The sequence below is a fragment of the Ammodytes marinus genome (assembly GCF_949987685.1).
Source record: "Ammodytes marinus genome assembly, chromosome: 4".
NCBI lineage: Eukaryota > Metazoa > Chordata > Actinopteri > Uranoscopiformes > Ammodytidae > Ammodytes > Ammodytes marinus.
In genome coordinates this window covers 16,918,671-16,943,913 of record NC_137233.1, presented here as the reverse complement: position 1 = coordinate 16,943,913, position 25,243 = coordinate 16,918,671, and the positions used below count along the sequence as shown (strand labels likewise).

General features: G+C 39.5%; 4 protein-coding genes across 6 annotated transcripts; all 4 read left to right on the top strand.

Annotated features, from left to right (window-relative positions):
* Positions 1–779: 779 nt before the first annotated feature.
* rassf1 (Ras association domain family member 1) lies at positions 780–3,860 on the top strand (the record flags this gene model as incomplete). The annotated part of the gene is made up of 6 exons (XM_080025594.1): positions 780–1,074; positions 2,370–2,494; positions 2,854–2,958; positions 3,109–3,397; positions 3,482–3,594; positions 3,711–3,860. The coding sequence occupies 6 exons, from the start codon at positions 780–782 to the stop codon at positions 3,858–3,860; spliced, it is 1,077 nt and encodes a 358-aa protein (XP_079881720.1).
* A 1,125-nt stretch (positions 3,861–4,985) lies between these two features.
* tusc2b (tumor suppressor 2, mitochondrial calcium regulator b) lies at positions 4,986–8,352 on the top strand. The gene is made up of 4 exons (XM_080026924.1): positions 4,986–5,109; positions 6,027–6,278; positions 7,055–7,175; positions 7,276–8,352. The coding sequence occupies exons 2-4, from the start codon at positions 6,127–6,129 to the stop codon at positions 7,339–7,341; spliced, it is 339 nt and encodes a 112-aa protein (XP_079883050.1). The 5' UTR covers positions 4,986–5,109; positions 6,027–6,126; the 3' UTR covers positions 7,342–8,352.
* Positions 8,353–13,130: 4,778 nt separating this feature from the next.
* On the top strand, positions 13,131–16,484 carry hyal2b (hyaluronidase 2b). 2 transcript variants are annotated; one of them, XM_080026704.1, is made up of 4 exons: positions 13,131–13,287; positions 13,819–14,771; positions 15,107–15,196; positions 15,288–16,484. In XM_080026704.1, the coding sequence occupies exons 2-4, from the start codon at positions 13,848–13,850 to the stop codon at positions 15,672–15,674; spliced, it is 1,401 nt and encodes a 466-aa protein (XP_079882830.1). In that variant the 5' UTR covers positions 13,131–13,287; positions 13,819–13,847; the 3' UTR covers positions 15,675–16,484. The 2 variants fall into 2 exon arrangements, with proteins under 2 accessions (XP_079882830.1, XP_079882831.1); XM_080026705.1 differs by having other exon boundaries at positions 13,212–13,272.
* Positions 16,485–18,904: 2,420 nt separating this feature from the next.
* Positions 18,905–25,080, top strand: abhd14a (abhydrolase domain containing 14A). 2 transcript variants are annotated; one of them, XM_080025743.1, is made up of 5 exons: positions 18,905–19,263; positions 20,744–21,024; positions 21,649–21,764; positions 22,103–22,338; positions 24,286–25,080. In XM_080025743.1, exons 2-5 carry the CDS (start codon positions 20,762–20,764, stop codon positions 24,466–24,468), a joined length of 798 nt encoding a protein of 265 aa, XP_079881869.1. In that variant the 5' UTR covers positions 18,905–19,263; positions 20,744–20,761; the 3' UTR covers positions 24,469–25,080. The 2 variants fall into 2 exon arrangements, with proteins under 2 accessions (XP_079881869.1, XP_079881868.1); XM_080025742.1 differs by having other exon boundaries at positions 18,905–19,267.
* Positions 25,081–25,243: the final 163 nt, after the last annotated feature.

Sequence of the window (25,243 nt, the reverse complement as noted above, 5' to 3'; positions counted from 1 at the left end):
CAACTGTGTCTCTCCAGAAAATAGTAATTTTTTAAATCTTTAAAAAAAAGAAAACAGAAAAGTATATACCAAGGCTGTAGGTTTAGCTACTAGTTCTCTCTGAATAAAAATTATTCAAATAGTTTTGGCCCACAAAAATTGTTTTGCCTAAAATATATGTTCGAATTTTTTCAGTGTCATACATAGACAAACAGTACAAGCTGTCCCAGGATTGTAGAGGATTAAAAGCCTTCTCCTTATTTTGACCCACATTTTATTATGATCGTATGAGGCCTGGCATCAGATAACAATGTTAATCTTTTGAAGCCCATTCCATCAGACAGCACAGGCATCGATCTTTATGAATCATAGAAGATTTTTGTCTTAAAGATCCTTTTTGGGCATTTTTCAAGCCTTATTGATAGTTCCAACCCAGCTCTAACCCCTACACCACGAGCGCCCCCTAATTAAATTTATTTTTTGAAAATATTCAACTGACCGACACATATCAATTATTGTAGACAAACTTGTGTCTGATTTCAAACATACAGCTTCCAAGGACTTGGTATTGACCTGTTTCTGTTCACAACCTGCCAATCTTGAGGTAGACCCATGCAGTATTAAACACTGACCTGGTGCTTTTTCCCCCTAACACTGTAGGCTACATATCAGAGCCTCACTAAGGATGCAGAGGTGCACACAATAATGCTGTTTCCTCTCAGGACTGGATGTGCAGACTTCCTATAGCTCATGGACAGTGAGTGCTGACTTGACATGTCAGCGTGCTTATCAAGGAAAGGATGTCTAAATGTGAGCTGATTGAGCTTAAGGACCTCAGTGTAAATGATACCATTGAGCTGGCTGCTCCCGCGGCCCGCACAGCCCCGCCACATGTCAACCCAGGTCATCCCAGCCACTACCATGTGGTCCGCCTGGTGGGAGACAGTGTCTGCATCGAGGCTCCCCGCTGGCAGACAGGAGAGGCTGCTGGAGCGGGTCATGACTTCGAGCCCTACAGTTACACCCATCTTACCTGGTGTGACTTGTGTGGAGAATTCATTTGGGGACTTTATAAGCAAAGTTTGCGCTGTACCAGTGAGTATACCTTCTTCTGCACTGTGAATGTGTATGATTGTGTAAAGCTACTTTAAAGGATAGGTTTGGTATTATTGCTGTCGACAATACCAAAGAGAATATTAAAAAAAAATTCAATCAAATCAAAGGAATTGCCTGTTTAGACAAAGCCCTGTTTCTGTTTTTGTTGAGACACTATAAAAGAGAAATTTACTAGAGCACCAAATCAGTGTTAATCCACAGCTGAAAATAGTCCCAACAACAAACACCTTATTTGATCATGTTTAAACAATAATTGCTAAACATTACAGAGGCCAGATGTTTAATGAATTGTTTAGACAATCTTGAAAAGGAATTATGATAGAGACTCTTTTCTTCTTTTAGTAGTAACAAATAGGCTTGGTGTTCAGGGCAAAGAAAGGTTGGGAGAAGCAGAAACAACTGAAATACAGACTAATGCATTGTTGATTTTTGCAATAAGGAAAATACATAATAATACTAGCCTTGTTCTTTAATTTTTTTTTGCATTGACCTAAAAAGCAAAGACACAACCAGCCACTAATATTTATTGCATGAGACATATAGTGACATACAGTTTATCAGACTGTCTTCAATCATCATGTTCCTGCACATGGGCTTAATAAAATACATTGTGAAATATTGTGGTTGCCTACTAAAGGTTTGTAATGAAACACTGGAATATAATTAAATCCATTAACCGTTCAAGAAACTACTGAAATAGAGATAAAAACCATCTAACATTTTCCAACGTGGCTTTAACGCCCTTAAAATGAAAGCCCATATCAACTCTGGAACCCCTAAAAAAATAAAGTCCAGTCCACCAAAAGCTCAGCTCACAGAGGTGTGATAGAGTCTTCACTTCCACTCCCAGGATGCTCATGTTATTTTTCCATTCATGAGAATGTTATCACCGAGTTGGTTCTAATCTGTAGGAAGCTCTGGCAAGCTTCAAGTTGTTGGAGTCAGTTCCTTGGAATGTATTTGCTTTTCTATACTATTTGACTTCAGGAAGTTCAGCCCCATTTGCTGCGATTATTAATCAACAACCCAATGAATATCAAATACGAGCCATTTTTATTTTGTAGGTACAAAGTTAATTGGATTTGACTGACACAATTTATTATAACTTACTATCCACACCAAAAGGGCTCGGAGAACAAGCATTGGCCGCTAGCCAGAATGCAACATTTGCACCCTCTCACGGTAAGATCTCTCTCTCTCTCTCTCTCTCTCTCTCTCTCTCTCTCTCTCTCTCTCTCTCTCTCTCTCTCTCTCTCTCTCTCTCTCTCTCTCAGACTGTAGTTATACTTGTCACTACCGTTGCAGACCTTTCATCCAGCTGGACTGCAGTGCAAATGGAAGTTTGTCAACACACCAGGAAGATTTCTCTGTCGACTCTATTGAGACGGACACTAATGTGGTGAGGAAATAAAGCAACAACCAAATATTAAAATTTTAAAATGTATTACTTCCAATACAAGATGAAACTTTACACTTTACACATTTGATTCAATGTTTTAATTTAACAGTACAACCAAGCAACAAAACATTAAGTCAGGAAAAATAAAGAGTGTTCAAAGCTGCCTCTGATCATATTGTGTAGGTAGGTACACAATATGCAGATCAAGATGGTCCTCGGCTGTCCACTGCTTATCAATGTACCGGTACCATATTTCCTAAAATGAACCAGTTTTATTTGTATTTATTTGGCTAATTATGTTAAATTGTGTCTTCATTTTAAAGCGTGTGGCCTAATGTGATTAGCTTTTTATTTTTTAGGATGAACAGATCGATGTGGGTAAACAGGAGTTGACCGTCAGTGAGGTTCAACACAAGGTTAAGGAGTATAATGCACAGATCAACAGCAATCTCTACATGGTGGTTGTGAGTGACTAATACACATTATTCTTCCTCTGATCATTAATTCATGTAAAATGTCTGTCAACTTGATCTGTGGATGAATTGCATACATTTATGATAGATTGCAGACCATTTCACTCCCATTCTTAAAATATAAATGTGTATCCTTTGCAGAATAAAGACGGGTCCTACACTGGTTTCATCAAGGTCCACTTCCAGTTGGTCCGCCCCATCTCCCTCCCTCCTCCTCGGAGCCTGTCCCCAACAGAAGAGGAACATCAGCCAAGCGGACTGACGAGACGGCGGACATCTTTCTACCTCCCAAAAGATACTGCCAAGCACCTGCACATAAGCTCCCAAACACGTGTGCGAGAAGTTATCCAGGCACTGCTCAACAAGTTCACCATGGTGGACAACCCCGCCAAGTTTGCCCTTTTCGAACGCGCAGAGAAACACGGTCAAGGTAAAAATCCTCGATAGCAAGCAGTCACTGAAAAAACTAGAAAAGTATCAAATTCTTAAGCACATAATATTTTTTTCCCCTCAGTGTACATGCGTAAGCTGTCTGACGATGAGCGTCCCCTCCACCTGCACTTGTGTGCTGGCCCCAGTGAAGTCTTGAGTCTGGTTTTGAAAGAGGATGAGACGGGTGATGTAAATGTGAGTTTCCTTTTGGCTTTGAGAATTCATTCTTGTGATAAACTTCTATCATTTATGCAGAGAAAGCTAATGTACTGTGAATACAACTTTTGGTGTGACGTTCCTCTCCTCCACAGTGGGATGCATTCAGTTTTCCTGAGTTGTGCAACTTTCTGCGAATCCTGCAGCGTGAAGAGGAGCTGCACATACGGCAGATTGTGAAGCGCTACGCTCTGGCTAGAGACACGATAAAGCAGGCCCTGGCAAGGATTTCTACTCCTGGTTGACTTTGAGCAATTCATATCAAAACATGCAGGGAAACATTCTGACACTTTGAGTGGTATCACTGATCAGCAATAGGCCTATGACAGAGTTCAGACATTAACAAGTGGTGTATGAAGCACGGACACTGCTATTACATTGAATGCCCTGCCTATTTTGTGCAAGCAGAGCCCTGTTGTGAACAGAATGGGGGAGGTGGGGGGGGGGGGGAGATTATCTTGGTCTTAATTGGAAGCTGTTCTTGTTAGAAAGACCACATGCTGCTTGATTGGATTATTTATAGGGGTATTAAAACACATTCTTAGTCTTTCTGGTCATTTATCATGTGCTATTTAGTTTAGGTTATATTCTGTAAATGGTGGCACTTTTTTTTTTTTTTTTTTGTAATTAGTATTTTATTAAGTTTTTATACATCACTGTAACAATGTAAGGTGGCACTTTTTTTAACCTGTGAAATTGTGTGGGCAAATTAGATTGTCAAAATATGTGGGTTACATTCTAATTATCTAATACACTGATGATAATAAATCAATGATTGTTTGATGTGATTGTTAAAACTTTTTGTTGATTCTAGCAGCAGCTTTGTACACAATTCTGGAGGTGTGTTTATCATATACTGAGTGTGGTGCTATGATATGTAGTTGGTAAGGGGTCTCCTGTTATGACATCATATTGGGATGCAAATTTGACTGGCCTGAAACACACATTTTCAGGACTGTGGATAAAGAAAAAAAAGACATAAGTAAAGGTGGTATTTTTTGATACTTTGGGAGTCTCACACACCACTGACACATGTTGAAACACACTGAGAAATGATGAAAAGGGGCATTCTGCATGAAAGCATATGCTAAGGGGCCTTTAGGATCCTATTAAAACCATTAAAACAGTCCGAAGTAGGCTACACAAAGGTTTGAGGTGTCCATATCATTAGACTGTATAGCGTACATATATAAATATACACTGTTCTCTGTCAATGTCTATGATAGAACAGTGAGTTTCTGCTCAGCAGTTGTCTGTCTGATTATAAAAGGTCCATGGTCTGTCCCTATACAGTTGTGTCGTTTCACCCTACTGTACATGAGGTGGCGTTAGCTCTTTACAATATCTTTTTCCAGTCGTCAGAGAAACCCATGAAGAAGAAAGACGTCTAACGTTAGTTAGCATAAACAGCTAGGTTGTCGTAGCTGTGTCTTTCCCATAGATTTAGCAGCCCACCACGACAATTCATCAAGAACACACCGAGCCCCACTTTAGGTATGTTTTCAATGAGCTAAGCTGAAAAGCCCGTTATCAAAACAAGCTAATGTTAGACCTAGGCAGCGTCAGTAAACGTTGTTAATAAGCCAGATACAAACATGTTGACCTGGAAAATGCTAGAAGGAGAGTTGGCTAACAGTATTTGGCTAATGGCAATGTTAGCAGTCAGGAAAAAAGTGACATATTGAGATCCGATGTAACTAACGCAAGCCCAGCCAATATATTAAGGGTCGTGTTGGTGTAAGCTAGCTAGTGAGCTAAGTTAGCTGTCCTGTCCAGATAACCTGATGCTAACGAGACGTTCAGACTCTTCAGCTCAGCTTTCTCGCGTTATTCAGCATTTTCTTACTCATCAACACATATTTAACTTGACTTAATAGAACATAGAAAAGTAAGTCCGGTTTACGACTTTGGCACGGATTGTGTAATATAATGTTGCACTGTCATCTTAGTGGCCTGCTATATTCCTATTGACATGTGGACATTTGACATATGACTGAATGTTAAACCTCACTGGACTCGATCTGTGCTTCGTCTGATATCGATTTTTTATGCAGTTACTGCTATTTTAGCTAGAACCAATCCATAGTTTTTAGTTTGTTTTTTAATATACACTGTCTATATAATAAAGCATATATCTATAGTATATTTCTGTGCTGGTTTTACATGCAAATGCACACCTGTTGTGGTATAATGCAGCCCATTTGTTTTATTTTTCATATGTAATGTACAGTTAAAGTCCCCATTTGTTGTACCACTTTTCTTGTCCAAAGAAAACCCGGCTCCTGGGTATAACTAGCATGGATTTTCCTCTGTTTTCTTAATCTGCAAAAATATGCTTGCTGTGTTTTTGTTTGGGGTGTAATAATATATTGGCTTAAATGACTCCTTCCTTGCATGTTTCCCTTTCATAGGTTTAGTTTTCTGAGGTTCGCACACACACATCTGGTACAGTAACGCTGTAGCACCACTGGCAGTCCTGTGTCCCATGAAAATAATGTGCTGCAGCTGAAGATGGGTGGTAGCGGATCCAAATCCAAAGGATTTTGGCCTTTTTCTGGCTCCGGTAGTATCGACGATCCAACTAAAGATGGAAACGAGCAGCAGTCAATGGCGAGAGTTCGCAGTTTCCCAAGTGCAACACCTTTTGTGTTAACTAGACGAAGGTAAATATATGCTATTGTTTACCCAGTGGCATGTAATTAAGGTAGCACAATGGGCTGTTCTAATAAGTATTTTGCCTCACAACACAACTTGAATAAGGCTTTAGGAGTAAGCCAATGTAATCAATCCTCTTGGAGATAATGTCGTATGACACAGTGTATTACCTGCTCATTTAAAGACACTACCTATGATTGCATTACAAACATTCCCTCACATAAATTCACACTAACATTCCCTCACATAAATTCACACTGTTTGCACACTTTTCATCCATTCTCTGACTCGGTATACTATAAACCAGGACTTGTCCGACATTGGTCTACAGCCAATTCCCATGATAATGTGTCCACTTGGCCTATAGTGGTCACAAGCAAAGAATTCTGGTGCTTTCTGCCCTCTTACACCACGGTGTTACTCCACTCACTTTACAAAACCAAGCATTTCTATCTCTGACTGAATGTTTTGATTTCTGAACCTGGTAAACTATAAACAATAATGAACACAATTCCAAGGAGGTTCACTGACAGAGCCAAAGCATAAGCAAACAAAGCAGCTTGTTTTTATGGATTAATTTTTAACAACCCTTATAAAAATTAATACAAATAATGTTTGATTTATACTAATAGTTGATTTAAAATAATTCATGTATTATACTTTTGAATATTGTCAACTGATAACTAATTTGTATATGACCTATAATCTGCTGAAAGTAAAAACAAAAAAAAAACATGCACGTAATGTCTGTATAGCTGATTAGGATTTTGTCCCTATACTGCAGCTCTATGTATTTTGATGAAGACGGCGACTTGGCCCATGAATTCTTTGAAGAGACAATTGTGACAAAAAATGGCCGTAAAAAAGCCAGGCTGAAGAGGATTCATAAAAACCTAACACCTCAGGTGAGGAGATTGTAATCCCTAAATTGGTGCTTTTCTCACCAAAAGTAGTTTTCTGTTATAATAAGTCCAAATAACTTGTATCTCTTTTGTGTTAATCAAGGGAATTATAAAGCTGGACTTCCCTTGCATCCATGTGGATTTCCCTGTTGTCCTCTGTGAAGTCTGATGATGTCTCAGGAGTGTCTCAGACTCGCCACCGTGTCAACTCCGTCCTGTGGTTTCCCCTACAGCTGGAAGCCTGAACCACCTTTTAAAATAACTCTTGATATATTTGATGCCCTTATGTGGACTGGCTGATGCCATGTGTGCTGAGCCTCTGCATGTGATCTGTTTTTTGGCTTTTGTGCAGTTAGACACAGAATAGGTCACTGAAAGGAGCTCTAGAAGGGTGTCAGGTTGGAGCAAACATACCCCAGTTTACAGATCATGGTTTCGTAAGCATGTAAATTCGAATGTGTGTGTAGGTGCAGGATGAAGTTTGACAGAGGCCTGAGTTGATTACTGCAGATTTTGTATTTCTGGTATGTTTTATTGTGCTCAAGGAGTTTAAGGAAAATGTGACCAGTTCCTCCTACGGCCACGCCATATCTAGAGCGGGAAAGTTTTAAGTGCATACACATTAGTTTTTTTTGACACCATCATGACTTGCTTTCTTAGGCATTAAAACAGGATCTGCTTATCGGTAATGGCCTAGGGAGTTGACAATCGGAGGCTAATGTTGGATGGACTGGCTTCAATGACCTCAGAGCCATACAATTACACAGCAGCAGTGAGTCCAGTAAGAGATCCTGTTGTTTCCTTTGCTGCTTTGGCATACTCTGTTTAACTTTTAATTTATTATAACTGTTTTTTAATTACAATTTGAAAATGCTAAACCGTGTCATGGTACTTTTTTTTCTTTATATCAATACTATTCTAAAGAACAGCATATTTAAGTGCATTTACTTCGCAGGCTGTCATGATCACAGAGGAAAATAAATACATTGAGGCAGTTTTATAAAAAATATTTAGATCTTGTGTTGATTATTATTATATCCTAAACTAAAAAGCTACAGTTATTTCTGAAAATAATTTTAACTCAATGTCCACCTCCTCAATGTTTTTTTTCAATGATCAAATCCTAGGTCTAGAAAGGGGAGCAATGTTATCAGAAAATAAATCAGTCGCTTTAAACAGACTTCCAGTAATGATCTCAGTTTTTCTAAAATCCTGATACTCACCAATGTTGGGATTTAAGTTACAGACATTTCTCAAGATTAATTTATAGAATTAAAACCCTGTGTAATGCTATACAGCTGGAGTTGTGTGTATGGGACATAAAACGTGGCTTGCTGTCAATTAATAATTTATACAAAGTTGTAAACGAGACCTGTTCATGTAGTGGAAGTAATACTCCTTGCCTCCACCTGCACAGGAAATTGCAAATGCAAACTGTTGTCGGGAGGTGAAGTGTGTGTATTTGTGTCTGCTAACAAGGGGTGGATGAAGCCTTGAGATAAGTGAAGGACATCAATGCAGTCTCCATGGGAAAGGGTTCTCCACAAAGCTGTCCATGATATTGTTCTTCTTAGAGGATAAAGAGGACTGAGCCACAATCCACTCCACTTTATTGCTTCCATGAAATTATTTTACTCTACGCAGGTCTTTGTGTTTGTTCACCTCTGGGGGAGTACCATTTTTTTCAGCTGAGTCTGGGGGAGAGATGGCAGTACAATTACTTTTGGTTGTTTACTTTTATACAAAGATGTTATTCTATGCAAGGCCATGAGGTGAATTGCAGTATCGGGGTTGGAATGAAAGATTTGACTCAGCAAACCACTCGCCCTCTGGCTTTGCTGACTAAAGTCTGGGCACATAAAAGACACAGTCAGGTTTTATTCACACGCCATAACCATCTTTCACCTTATCATTAAAATAATGTTTGAATTACATTAGTGGCATCTTTTAGACATAAATGTCTACACTTGTTTTTCTAATTTTTTAAATACACAAGAGAAATCAAGAATATCTCAGCAGCTTTACCAATGCACTCTCAAAGAAATGTCTCAGAAGAGGAATCATCAGTCAGGTCTGAATGTTTATTTGAAAGAAAGGTACTAATGGGGAAATTAGATGTCCACTGTGTGAAAAGACACACCGTGTCACTATAATTGTATTGTGTATTCACAATTCAATTCAAATTCAAAGAACTTTATTCTTCCGTTAGGAACTTCATATGTGGAGGAGCATCAGGGTACAACAGTACATACAGTCATATGAAAAAGTTTGGGAACCCCTCTCAGCCGGCATTATAATTGACTCTGCTTTCACACAAAAAAGATAAAAGTGGTATGTCTTTAATTTACCAGGAACAGCTAAGTGCTGGGATGTTTTCCAAACAAAGATTTTTTGAAAAGCAGTATTTAGTTTTATGAAATTAAATAAAATGTGAAAAACTGGCTGTGCAAAAATATGGGAACCCTTGTGGTCTTGCTGATTTTAATGCATGTAACAGCATGTAAAACTGAGGACTTTAAACACAAAATTGGTTGGATTATGTTGTTAAGCCTTGAACCTCATATAAAGGTCTGTTTAATCATGATAAAAGGTATTTTAGGTGCCTAAATGCAAGTTCCACTTCTCTTTGACTCTCTGCAGAAGTGAGACAGAATGCGATCATCAAAACAGCTCCCAAAAGATCTTAAAAACAAAGATTATTCATTGTCATGGTTTAGGGGAAGGCTACAAGAAGCTTTCCCAAAGGTTTCAATTGTCAATTTCTACTGTAAGGAACGTTGTCAGGGAATGGAAGGACACAGGCACAGTTGCAGTTAAACCCAGGTCTAGCAGACCAAGAAAAGTACAAGAGCGGCATATGCGGTGGATTGTGAGAATGGTTGCACACAACCCAAAGATCACCTCCAAAGACCTGCAAGAACATCTGGCTGCAGATTGTGTATCTGTACATGGTTCTACAATTCAGTGCAATTTGCACCAAAACATCTGTATGGCCGGGTGATGAGAAGGAAGCCCTTTCTGCGCCCACGCCACAGATACAGTTGCATGGAGTATGCAAAAGCTCATTTAGACAAGCCAGCTTCATATTGGAAGAAAATGCTTTGGACTGATGAGACAAAAATTAAGTTATTTGGTCTTTATAAAAAGCAGATGTTTTGGTGCAAATTGCGCTGAATTGTTGAACGATGTACAGATACACAATCTGCAGCCAGATGTTCTTGCAGGTCTTTAGAGGTGATCTGTGGGTTGTGTGCAACCATTCTCACAATCCTCCACCTATGCCGCTCCTGTTTTTTTCTTGGTCTGCCATGCCTGGGTTTAACTGCCACTATGCCTGTGTCCTTCCATTTCCTGACAACGTTCCCTACAGTCGAAATTGACAATTGAAACCTTTGGGAAAGCTTCTTGTAGCCTTCCCCTAAACCATGACAACGAACAATCTTTGTTTTTCAGATCGTTTGGGAGCTGTTTTGATGATCCCATTCCGTCTCACTTCAGCAGAGAGTCAAAGAGAAGTGGAACTTGCATTTAGGCACCTAAAATACATTTTCTCATGATTAAACAGACATTTCTATGAGGTTCAAGGCTTAACAACATAATCCAACCAACTTTGTGTTTAAAGTCATCAGTTTTACATGCTGTTACAGGCATTAAAATCAACAAAACCACAAGGGTACCCACATTTTTGCACAGCCAGTTTTTTACATTTTATTTTATTTCATACAACCAAATACTGCTTTTCAAAAAATCTTTGTTTGGAAAACATCCCAGTACTTAGCTGTTCCTTGTAAATTAAAGACATTCCACTTTTATATTTTTTTTGTGAAAGCAGAGTCAATTATAATGCCGGCTGAGAGGGGTTCCCAAACTTTTTCATATGACTGTACAATATACAAACACACACGCGCTCACACACACACACACACACACACACACACACACACACACAGCATCAGCCCGTACTCGACATATGGCAGATAAAAACAATCTTTGTTTAGCCTAGTGAATAAATAGTACCTCCATAGAGGAGGAGTAATAAATATGTTAAAAAAGTTAAAAAAAAATAGTCCAGAAAAAAAATAGAGAGAGGAGACAGTTCAAAAAGGGTTTTAGCCATTCAAAAGTCTAATGGATGCCGGGACAAAGCTTGACAGGGCTCGGTTTGTTCTTACTGTAGGGGCTCTGTATCTGCGGCCTGAGGGTAAGAGGCAATACTGGCTGTGTAGAGTGTGTGTGATATCCAAGGTGATTAGTGTTGCTTTTTGCTTAGTCCTTTTGTTGTAAATGCTGATGAGTGATTCCTGCTGTTGTCCAATTATTTTGCTGCTCAGTTTGATGATTCTGTTGAGTGGGTTCCTATGGATGTTGGACAGTGCTCCAAACCAGGAAGTGATGTTAAAGGTGATTATGGATTCAATGAAGCATCTGTAGAATGCTGTCAGAACGGGTTGATGGACCTGGAGTTTGCGGAGTTTCCGAAGGAAAAAGAGACGCTGCTGGCATTTGGAGTGGATGGTATCAGTATTTGTTTTGAAGTTTATGTGTGTTTTCTTTGCTATAAGTGCAAACAGAGATTACTCTTGAAGGACTCAATCAAAGGTGATCAATCAGTTTTTAGTCATGATTACCTTCTCAGCTTGTAAAAAATATTTTTTTTACGTAACCATCCAGCTCTTATTTAGTTAACCTAATAATGCAGCACAAACTGACGTAAAAGGTCCCTGGTCACTTTGTGGCATCAGGATTCTTTAGATGCTTGTTGGTCCTCTCACCCTGCTAAATGTCTGGGGTCATAACTATATGACTACATAACTAATGGACTTATAAGATGTGTCTTTACACACATCACATAACAACCATAGAACCAGTGTTACTAAACAAACACTCAAAGCACGGTTCATTTAAAAAAACATGTTTTACTTTTGGTGATTTAGTATCTTGTAAATGTAGCTAACCAAGCTCACAGCTCATAATCATGGAGCAATAACAATAAACAATATTTGCCTTTTTGTGTTTCAATGACATCTGAACAGTGTTGGCTACTCTAAACAGAACACAATAGATTTGACCCTGACAGAAAAGCAGGCAGAAAAATATGAATTAAAACATGCTACTATTTGAGACTCCCTCTATTCAAAAACAGCAAAATCGTAGGGTGTTTTTAACATGTGGATGGTGGGTAAGATAGAGCTGGATACAGAGGTGGAGTCTGCTATTTAAATACCAGTCAGTGGTGTATTTCAACACAGAATGAACAACTGCGTAGACCTACATAGGCCCATCCTTTGGCACTCAGAACATCTAGATTGATGTACACTCATCCAGAGATAGGAGAGGAAAGGGTTGAAGGTAAGAGAAAATTATAAAACGTTTTAAAAGAGTTTTTCAGAATGATAATATTTGCTGTGTTTTGGAATCATAAAAAAAATCTACTTCAATTTATTGTAGGCTACAGTGGGGACTACATTTGTTACCATTCAGCAAATTCCAATTCAAGTTCAGAACAACCTCATAGTAATTCTGGTTACATTGAAAATGTGTCTTTTGCACTGTACACGTTACGACAATATGCTCATAGTAGAAACAAAAAATACTAAAACACTCAGCAGATATCTTTATGCTTGAAGGATCCGTTTCATAATTGGAAAAATCGCCTCCACAGAGCAGAGCTTGTAGAACAGACCACTTTAGACTTTAGGAGGGGTACGCGGCACGGAAATGTGATATTACCCTCAAATACATGCCAGACGAGGTTATGATTAGAGTTAACTGTTATACAATTACTAATTTTTAAATTAAATCTCCATGTTGCGCTGATACAAACGGTAAGTCATATGGTGTATTTCATAAATGTAACCTTACCTCGTCCCCTGCTCGAACGCGCAATGCACTGAACTATTGCTCAACGTTTCACGTTGACGGCCCGTCACCATCACCCCTGCCGTTACTTCTGTTAGCCTTAGCAAATGTCTTAATACCGAACATGGACTGAACGTACGACTATGAGTTTTATTTGTCACATGGCAGGGCAGTGCATACGCAATTTATCTGACGGGTACATGAGTGGAATAAGACGGTGTCCTCAGCTTCCTCGGAACAGGTCAGACTGGACAGGGTGAGGAAACAACTCGTTAGCCAAGTTAGCACATTGTCGTTTCAATTAAACTTTGGGATAATTTCGCCAAATTCCGTTAACTAAGTTCGTGGGCAAAAAAGATCAAACATTTTGCGAGAAAAGTAGATGTTTTCGTTATTATTTTGCCCTGTATTTCTCTCTGACAGCCTTTCAACTTTCAAACACTTCAGCAAAATGATTCATATGACAACAATCAAACAGGAAGTGAACAGCTAATAACCATTAATTAGACTGCTCATAATATAGGAACTGCCATTGGTAATGAGACATGTCAGGAAGTCTGTAGTGTTATCCTAAATGCTGTATAATAATTTATTTATGTTCGATGTAAACTCAATCTGCCTTAGAGATCATGTTGCTTTTACTACACCTGACATTTTGAAACATTACCTCATAGTGAACCTCAATATTTCTGTCAAGATCAATATTTGGGACATCATTGGAAAATGTTTAATCACTTCTATCATATGTGAAAATAAATAACCAACTTAATTTATGTTTCTTTTCTAGAGAAAGAGCAGAGAAAGTGTGCAGTGACCATGGAGGCTGGCCAGCAGCCTTGGTTGCTCTTGACTCTGTTTACAACGTGGACAGTCTTGTGTTCAGCAGAAATAAAGCAGACAAGATGGCCATTATATTCCCAAAAGCCAGTTCTTCTTGCCTGGAATGCCCCGACACAGGATTGTACCCCACGACACCGTGTAACTTTATCTTTGGAACAGTTTGACATTGTGGCATCGCCCAACGAGGGTTTTGTCCGGCAGAACCTCACCATTTTCTATAAGGAGCGCCTTGGGCTGTATCCTTATTATAGTCATGGTGGTACTGCAATGAATGGAGGCCTTCCTCAGCTCGCCAGCCTCACTCAGCACTACGAAAAGATGCCTGAAGGTGTGCAAAAATACATACGTGAGCCAGCGGCAAAAGGTTTGGCTGTTATTGACTGGGAGGAGTGGCGCCCATTGTGGATCCGAAATTGGGATATTAAAGATATCTATCGAAATAAATCCCGTGAAATGGTGGCCAAAAAGAACCCAAGGTGGAGCCCTGAACAAGTGGCAAAAGTTGCACAGCAGGAGTTTGAGTTGTCGGCCCGCAAGTTCATGCTGGAGACTTTAAAATTTGCCAAGAATTTTAGACCCAATCAGCTCTGGGGCTTCTACTTGTTTCCAGATTGTTACAACCATGACTACAGGGCCGGCCTGAAAGACTACACAGGCCGCTGTCCTGCTGTGGATATGGCCCGCAATGATCAACTGAACTGGTTGTGGGTGGAATGTACAGCCTTTTTCCCATCTATATACATGGGTTCTATGCTGCGCTCTACAAATTATGGGCGCCTCTTTGTCCGAAACAGGGTAAAAGAGGCGATACGCCTGGCATCTGTTGGGGATGGATTAGCACGTCCTGTGTTTGTTTATACCCGCCCTACTTACATCAATCAGATGACCCTCCTAACTGAGGTTAGATTAACAATTCATCAAGTCTTATATATTCATGTTATTATCAGAGAGTTCAGTTATTATCTGTATCCATTGGACCTCAGATTGCTAATGAAATCTTCAACTTACAAGTATTGTTTTAGCCTGGTCTGTGCTTGACACTTTAATAATAACACATCTGTCATGGCCATGAGAAGGATTAGATAAAATAGATGTTAACAATTTACTTTGTCGAAAGTGTAATAGCTTAGTGACCATAATCACCATATACAATGTTCACGTAAGTTTTTCTGTGTGATAATACTTCCCTTATACTATGGTGCATTACTGAACAGTTTTATTTCAATGTGTTGTAGACTGATCTGGTCTCCACCATTGGTGAGAGTGTTGCCCTCGGAGCTGCAGGTGTAATCTTCTGGGGGGACACGTCCTATGCAAACAGCAGCGTAAGTGTCATACTCTCTACTTATTTGATGCAGATTAGCCTTGTGTTGTGTTTGACTATTGAGGGTTAACATCCCTATTTTTTGTCTGCAGGCAAGCTGCTCCAACATAAATGGGTATCTTCAGGGGCCACTCGGCCGGTACCTGCTCAATGTGTCCACAGCGGCACAACACTGCAGTCAGGTGGTGTGTAAATCCCACGGCCGCTGTTTGCGCAAAATATCAGACAATGATGTTTACCTGCATCTAAGCCCTTTAACACACAGCATCACTGGTCAGGGTGGTCAGCTGAAGGTTACCGGCAAGCCTGGCCAAGCCGAGCTGGCTCTTTTCCACGCACACTTCCAGTGCCAGTGCTACAGTGGGTACAGGGGTGAGGACTGTGCTCGGAGAGAAGGGAAGAATAAAGCCTCCTCTGTCTTTGGGACCTGGCCCCTCTGCCTTTTACTCCCTCTAGGACTCCTCACTCTGCTGCACTGAGGAAACCAAGACGCCAAAACTATTCCTTGCTTCTGAAAAGGACAGTTAGGACTTTTTTTGTTAGGACATGAAGCTGGTAGGTTTATATGCACCAGCGTTATGGAAGCATCGCCAGCAAAAGACAGTCACTACTGTCACCACTAATCTCCAGGTACGACCCGAGATATTTACCAGCACACAGACCCCTCTGCACTGGCAGAGCTCTAACCTCAGGGCCGCCTCTTCCTGGTTCTAATTTCCATTCAGAAGTATTCCAACCTTATTTTAAATTATGTCAACACTATCACTCTACTGCGGCTTTAGTGTCATTGGTTGACTGTTCCACACAAAATGAATTGCCTTATTTTTTTGTGATGGACACAACAATAACACAACATGCCTTATGAAAAATAGATTTGATGCCCGCCACATGTACCGGTATTATTTTCAACAAATTCTGCATTTGAATGTGTTATATATTGTTCATAATTTCAGAAGGTGATGAATTATGACAAATTGAGTCTTAAAATCATTGTTTATATTTATCTTATAGAAGCAACATGGCTGGACCTGCCTGTTTAATTTCTAAATTGTGCCCTAACTGGGCAAAAAAGTGCTCTTTGTTCTTGTCTTTTAATAGTTGCAATTGTTTACAAAATGGGATTATTGATATTTTTCATCTCAGCCCAGCTTTATACTGATTTTAAATACATATGCCTACCAGTTGTTTTTAATGCCAAAGACAATGTACAAGGGAAACAGTGGACAGACAAGGAGAGAGAGAGAGAGAGAGAGAGAGAGAGAGAGAGAGAGAGAGAGAGAGAGAGAGAGAGAGAGAGAGAGAGAGAGAGAGAGAGAGAGAGAGAGAGAGAGAGAGAGAGAGAGAGAGAGAGAGAGAGAGAGAGAGAGAGAGAGAGAGAGAGAGAGAGAGAGAGAGAGAGAGAGAGAGAGAGAGAGAGAGAGAGAGAGAGAGAGAGAGAGAGAGAGAGAGAGAGAGAGAGAGAGAGGAAGAACATATACATATTAGATTTTCTTTTGTGCAAATGGTGTGTTCTAAATCACATGGACAGCCCTATGGGAACAAGTTACGATGTTGATTTTAAAATTCCAAAATTGTCAAATTCCGCATCCAGGTACTGTAACTTTTGCCAAATTTCTTAATTTTTTACAAATTAGACAGAAAGATGATCAGATAATAGCAGCAACAATATCAGATATACTGTATTGTAATATATTGGCTGTCTATGGATTGCAAGACATTTTTGAACATAAAATGCCAAAGGTTTTTTATTTTCCGTAGTAAAATATATTTGGCACAATTATTTAGTGACCGAAGTAAGTGACCATTTTGAAATCTTTTTTGTTTTTATTTTTGAAAATGTAATATTTGGCCGATAAACTGTTATGACAATTTTGTAAACTGTCAAATATCTCATCAGGCTCAGAAATGTAAGTATTGGTCAGGCATTGTACTCTGCTATCAGCCTTAAGCAGCGGTTTGTGTCATTGCCAGTCACACTTGATTACAACTACTGTCACTACTTTTCATATTAGTTTATTTCCAAGTAAACATTTGTTTTGCAAGACTGGAGCTAGCTGAGCAGTTTCATATTTATTCAGGAGGTTCTGTGTTTATTCTCTACGGCATTGCTCAAATAAGTATTTAGCTACTTAATAATAATGAGCTATGATAAAGATAAATAATCACACAAATGGTTTTGTAATAGAAAGTTTTATGTGTGCTGCAAACTTTTTAAATTGCTGCACTTTAACTACTTTCTTTGAGGTGGAACCGGCTTTATTTCAGACTGATCCTATTAAGAGGTGATTTGATGTGCTGTCGCTCTAAGGCCTAATGTCAGTACGTTACAGTTCATGTTAGTGATGATGTGACGTTCCACTGTGAATCTTGTCTGAAATAGAAATGGGTTCTTCCATGATTATTATTGTTACTGATTATTTATTTATTTTAAACCTCTGATTTTAATCAGACTTATGATGGTCACCCATGAAAAATGCATAAATTGTGTTCAACATACATCTTTTTTTATTATTATATTTGATTCACACCATTACATGGTGTGTGCTTGGATGGAAATGTGAAAACATTTTAAACTAAAAATCTGAAATCTCTATTATGCTACGTAATCATTTAACTTTTTGTAACACTCCACCCACTCACCCTATTTTGAAATCAGCTTCGGTGTTAATTAGGAACTTACTTTAATTAACCAACAGGCCTTATTCTGCCTACATTTATTGATGTTGTTGGAAACCAAATTTGAAAATAAATTTAAAAAAATGTTGTATGTGAAAACATTTAATCTTCAGCTTTTACATCAGATCATTTAATTATTCAAAGATAATTTAACAACCCACATTTTTGTGCAAAAATACAATGTAAATATGCTTTTTGTATGAAATGTACCGATGACATTCATGGACAAAATATTGCATTGATATAGAGCTGTTAAGCGGAAGTGGCGGAATCGGAATTACGGGGCATGGGACCTATCGGCTGAAAAAAAATGAATGGGAGTCTATGGAAAGTAATCTACTATTTTCTGGTCCCAGTCATTAAATGCCCTGGATTACATATATGTTTTGTATGGGTCTAAATGATAATTTTTCATGTGAAGAGTTTGACGGTATGTTGTATGATTATTCGTCTGACGGCTTTTGAAAAAATGTAACGAGAAAAACTCAAAAACTACACGTCTTGTCGCCTCTGTGACGCCGACAATCTCCCCACTCGAGAAAGTGAAACTCTCCACATGTCCACTTTTGTAGTGGTTTTCGCCACGCTGAAGACTTTTGTCTTGTCCTTGAAAGAAGGCAGTAAAGTGCATTATTGACACAGCCATGTTTCGGAGCTAAACGGGTGCTAGTGGTGGTGACGTATATCATAAGCGTCAAGAGCAGCGAAGAGCTGTAGTCCACAAAAGCGCTCTGCACAAAACCTGACCGTATCCAGCTTCTACTCGCTAAATTGTTCCATTCTTTGCACGAAAAAATACCATCTAAATCCATACAAAACATATGTGTAATCGAAGGCATTTCATGACTGGGACCAGAAAATAATACATTTCTTTCCATTGACTACCGTTGTAATTTTTCGAGCCGAGAGGTCCCATGTCCCGGAAGTAATAGACTTCCGCTTAACAGCTCTATGACGTGAAATGGCAGGAAGTTACGTTGGTGCTTAGGTTTGTTATGTGCAGTCAATAATGCTCTCCGACGAGGAACAGGCGATGAAGACCGCGGTAGATCTGATAAGAAACAGACATATCAAATTTTCCACGCATTTTCTCAACTTTGTCGCTGTGGCAGTTTTGTGTCATTTTGAGTCACGACTTGTGATTGATACGACATTTTCTATTCAAAGGGGAGTTTAGCGCACATTTGGTGCGTCCTGCTACTACCGTCAGTCTGTGTGCACAGTTTCTCCTGTCAGCGTGAAAAGCTAGCTGCTGCTGTTGCCACCACCTGCGTCCGCCCGAAACCTAGCAACATCATCTAACGCTGAGAACCAGCAATGCACGCTACGTGACGATAAATCACACAGCCTTGTCCTTCAATCAGTGAACCTGTCAACAATTATCTCCTACGGGTTGGTATGTTAAATGTCTTTCATGTCTCCCACAACGTCCCTTTGGACAGACATGTAGCTAACAGAGCGACCAAAGAGAGCGACACGTCAAGCTAATGTTAGCTTTAATCTTTGCATATTTTGGATAAACTGCATTGGTCATGTTTTCAATGTTTAACTAGAGATTTTTTGTCCTAACTGTAATAACATATTTACATTGTAGTCATCTACCTGAAGTTATAGTAAACATTATTATATTGAAAGCACTTTTGATACAATACGGTGTTGGTGCTTTACATTAAAACATAGGATTTAAAAAAAGCTATTGACAATAACCCGTGCAAAGTAAGTACATTAATAAAGTAAATTAAGAATTAAAGTCTCCACACTTTTGTTTTTTTATTTTACTCAAGTGGTGGCAGTAGTGCACCTTCCCAGCATGAATCATTGCACATCTACATTTAATAAAAAATGTGTGGCAGTTAGAAGGATTTACCTTTTGTATCGAGCATCAAACTGTTAATTGAAGCCTCAACCTTTCAGGCAAACGTTTCTTTCCAAACTGCTAACAGAAAATATTAGTCTTATTTTTGTTTAGGCCATCATGACTACCGGTATGTGCAACATTAGTGTAGGCCTACACCAGGCTTGTGTTCGTAGTCCTAACATTTCTATTTACACTGTCAGACAATTAGTTATCATGCAACAAGAAATGTTGCATGATAAGGATATACACTCACCGGCCACTTTATTAGGTACACCAGTTAAATTTCTTGTTAACACAAAACTAATCAGCCAATCACATGGCAGCAACTCAATGCATTTAGGCTTGTAGACCTGGACCGGACAACTTGCTGAAGTTCAATCCGAGCCTCAGAATGGGGGAAGGAAGGGGTTTAAGTGACTTTGAATGTGGCATGGTTGATGGTGCCAGACGGCTGGTTTGAGTATTTCAGAAACTGCTGACCTACTGGGATTTTCACAACCATCTCTAGGGTTTACAGAGAATGGTCCGAAAAAGGAAGAATATCCAGTGAGCGGCAGTTGTGTGGACACAGATGGGCTGCTGTAGCCCATCTGGGTGCCACTCCTGTCAGCTAAGGACACTGAGGCTACAGTTTGCACAGGCTGACCAAAATTGGACTATAGAAGATTGGAAAATCTGGCCTGGTCTGATGAGTCTCGATTTCTGTTGCAAAGTTCAGATGGTAGGGTCAGAATTTGGCGTAAACAACATGAAATTATGGCTCCATCCTGCCGTGCACCATCAACCATGCCACGTTCAAAATCACTTAAACCCCCTTTCTTCCCCATTCTGATGCTCGGGTTGAACTTCAGCACGTTGTCCTGACCACATCTACATGCCTAAATGCATTGAGTTGCTGTCATGTGATTGGCTGACATTTGTTTTACAAGCAATTGAACAGGTGTACCTCATAAAGTGGCGGGTGAGTGTATATAACTGGCTCTCAGACAATGCACTTTCTTCCCCTTTTCCTAGATTGTTCGTCTAGAGGCGATGAATTTCTTGCGTAACCGTCTGGTCGTTCTGGGCCTGGTGTTGTTGGCCACGTTACTGCTGTACCTGCTTCTGCCATCCATCCGGCAGGGCAGCATGGAGCCGTCTCTTGACGCTCAAAGAATGGGGCTGATGACCACCCCCCCTCCTATGCTTCCAACCGTCAACGTGTCCATTCGCACTGGACAGCTGCCCGGTGACCCTCCACTGTTCTTCAGAGAAGCTTTGCCCATTGACGGAGCTGGACGACAGATATTGCCCAGGTGAGTTGACACAAGCGAGAAACCTGCTTTCTGGTAGATGGGCTTTGTACTATTAAAGGTGCTAGGAGGACATTTTTATACTTCTGAAACAGTCTAATTTTTCCTCTGATGATCATAAATTACAGTAACAGCAAACGAGAACCATCAGTGCAAAGAATTCTATTTTCAAATGTCTAGACTACCATTTACCCCTATGAACAATTATGGCTTCTTAAATCTGAACAGGACCAATCAGGTTGGGCTCAATGTTAATGCAGCAGAAAACAACTGCAAAGAAACAACAACATAATTCAAGTCGAGAAGAGAATGTGGTAGATTGGGATTTTGATTAAACCAAATTAGCCCAGTCCAATATCTGATGAGTGAATTTCGGATGTATGGCCCGATACTGATATTTGATCAGATCAGTCCCATCTCTATATTTAACTATTAATCCAAATAAGTTATCTAAAGAAATGAACACCAGACAGCGAGGATGGTTAATTAAAACGGGTTTATTACGCCTTTAATACAGGCAGCGCTCATAACCTACGGCTCTAACGTGATATATTTGCTAGTTATAAGATCTAAAGAATCCTACTGTTGAAAAAAATCAAAGTAAAACCAAATAATTTCTCTTTGCAGGCTGCAAGTGGTCCTTCTACATGGCCAGGCCTTCACATCCAAAACCTGGGAAGAACTCGGTACCATGGCTCTCCTGGCAATTAATGGATATCAGGCCTTAGCGATGGACCTGCCAGGTAGGCACATTAACACTTAAAACTAGATTATAAACAAACATTTCAGAATGTTATGTATGATCTGGTACAAAAATATGTTTCTCATAGTTGAGGACTGAAGAGGGCACATTGTATGCTAGTTTATTTACGATTTACACATCCTTACATTTAGCAATATTATGAAAACCGTCGTACCTTTTTATTGTTTTCGTAAACACTGCATTTTGTATACTTGCATTACAAAGCTTAAATTTGGTTTGACACAATCATCACAATTACTAAATGGACCCCACATCAATCTGAACAGAGGTCTAATGAGCCTGTGTCTTTTCGTCCTCAAATTCTTCTTCTCCTTCGAGGTTATGGAAAATCGCCGGACTCAGAGGCTCTGAAGACCGACCAGAATCGGGTGGACCTCCTTTCAAGGTTCATGGAGTCTTTGGGTGTCAGGGCAGCTGTGCTTCTCAGCCCCTCCATGAGTGGACACTACTCCATCCCCTTTCTAATGAAGAACAGCGCTCACCTAAATGGCTTCATCCCCATCGCACCTGTCGGCACTCGAAGTTACACTGCACAACAATACCAAAAGATTGAAGTGAGGGAGCTTAAGACTGTGGAGAATAATATGTTTCAATAGACATGAAGAAAATGTGCCATTAGTTGTGTGTTATCAGAGTTAAGAAGTTTTTGGTGAACTGTGTCCATTATGGGGATTACGCTCGACTGAGGCAGTGTTAATTTTGGCAGCAAATTCTGATTTAGTCTTAGTCTTTTGAATATCACACCATTTAGTCTTAGTCCTATTCTAGTCATCTAAAATATTTTAGTCTTAGTCTAGTCTAGTCTACTAAATATAAGCAGATTTTAGTTTGACTAAATCTACAGCGGACTTCGTCGACTAAGTGTTTTTCTTAATTGAATGGTATTAAGGTTTGAATATGCAATACAGACACAGATTTAATGGTTGTAATACAAAACATGTATTCTATTTCATTAGTAATAATCTCACATAAAATCAGTGTACCTGACTGGATAGGGGGGAGGGGGGGCTTTAAGAGCCTGTGCCCGGGGGCCCATTATCTCATGATCTGTCTATGAACCAACTGGATTCCACAATCTTTTTTCTTTTTGCGGGGAGCATGCACAAGCATTATTTATAAAATAAAGAAAATATTTTAAAAAAGTGGGGGGCCCCACACTAGGTCTTGAAACGGGCCCCGAGATCGCTAAGGCCGCCTCTGGGCAGCAGCACGCAGTTGAGGTGCTGATAAATTTGAGCAACTGCGCCTTCCTTTAAGCAACACTGCTGCCGCTGTGTGTGTTCGGACTTCTTTTGCATCAAAGCCTTTTAGATAATACAATTAGAGGTTTTAATTGAACGCTGTCCATGCGTCGGAGTTGATTGTAACTTAAAAACAGAAACTAACGGACGGAGGCGGCAGTTTCACATGGCTCTGTGTACTCAAACTCGAGACAGAGCCTACTACAAACAGATCGCGGAATTTAGCCGTTCCCCTAGACATCGTTAACGGGCAGGATATCCCTGACTATAATTTTTGTCCATCATACCGCAGAGTTTTTCAGCACAGCGGCTCACTCCACCCGCTCACACCTGCGCGGTCTCCCGTCGATTTTCACCGACACAGGGTTGAATTCGCTGCTTTGCACTGATTGGATTTCTTCCCAACTTGTCCCACAAAAAGAGTAGTTCTGATTGGATCTCTTCTCCATTCGTCCCGCCCTAACAGTTTCGTCTAGTTCCTATTCGTAGACTATAGTGTCAGTTAAATTAGTCTCAGTCTTCGTAATCACATCTGCCTTTTTATTTAGTTTTTATTTAGTTTACGTCCGTGAAAAAGGTTCGTAGACGAATATTTTTCGTCATAGTCTTAGTCTACGAAATTAACACTGGACTGAGGTATGACCAAATTAACCCACAAGGGGGCCCTAGGAGATAAATGAACAGTTGGCCTCTGTTAAACTGCTGATCTTGCTTATCTCTGTGCATTGTGAATGTTAAACACTTAAATGATTGTTTTCATGGTTGCTTTAATTAGAAAACATATATTTTCTATCTGCAACTAATGATTATTTCGATTTATCCTCTTTTTATTTTCTTGATTAATGGTTTGGTATATACAATGTCAGAAAAGTGCCTGTCCAACAAGACATGTTCACATTGCTTGTTTTTCAAGTCAGTAAAAACCAAAACACGTTCAGTTTACTTATTCTCTTAACATTTTATATGTGAGCTGAATGACTGATGAACCAGAGGGAAAGAAAACATGTAGATTAATCGAAAGTGGAAAAAAGTCAGTTGTATTTGCAAGTTGGCCCAAGGTAGTCTGTGCCCTTATTTACTTTTGGCCATATTTCCATCTTCAGCATGAGAAGGTTCTGCAGTAGTTTTACGAGAGCTACCAACTGCAGTCTATCCATTTACAGTTGATGTTATCTGATATTGATGTATGCATATGTGAAAACCGCTTACGCTTTAGTCTCACAGTCTTCTCACTCGTGTGTTTGTGTGTGTTTTTTTCAGACTCCAACTCTGATTGTGTTTGGAGCCCTGGATACAAATCTGGGTGCCCAGTCCCACAAGAACCTCATACAACTTCAGAATAACTTTGTGCTAAAGTTGGAAGGAGCTCGCCACGCCTGCTACATGGACAAACCCAGAGAATTTCACCAAGGATTGATCGACTTCCTGAGCAAACTGAAGTGAGATGTGTGGCTGAGGATGAAGAGGTTGCAAAAAGATGAAAACGAAAAGAAAGAAGAGAGAAAAAAAGATGGATGGACACTACAGTAGTCCCGTAATCACTGGTTGGGTGTAGTAACAGTTTTCCTCAAGATCGGCATTATTCTCATATCAGCTGAAACACAGAACAATGGCATCAGAGTAGTTTTTGATACATGGAAAATGGCAATTCAACCTTGTAGTGGCAGTTAACATTATGGTAGGTCAGATTTTTCCAAAATAAAGTTGTTGTTTTTTCAGTTTCCCATAGTGTCACCCAAATATCCAAGACCAGTTCACTTCAGCTACTTTTCATGTGTTTCATGTATCTCTCTGCATGTTAAAACATGGAATGTGTTTGCTTCACTGTTACCATTTTTGTAGGTGACTCGTAGATAACTGTAAATATGCCTATGTAGCAGGTGTCTGTGTTTTAAATAGCTTTTGTTCACTTCACATTTGACTAACAGGTTTGTAAATTAAGATAGGGTAACAAAGAACTGATTCCAAGAAAATCTCATGCTGTAGTAGGCCTACTCTACTCAACAAAATAAAACAGAGTTGATACACACTGTTATAGAAATTGTATATACCATATAAAAGGATTAAATAAAAAACAAACAAAAGCTTACGTTTGCTTATATTATTAAGTTATAACTTATATGGGTTAGGGTTTAAAACTAGAACTGTGGGTTTGGTGTGTTTCAGTTGATAAAATGCCATGTTTTGGGGAACTGATGGTATTTCTTGTACTTACAGT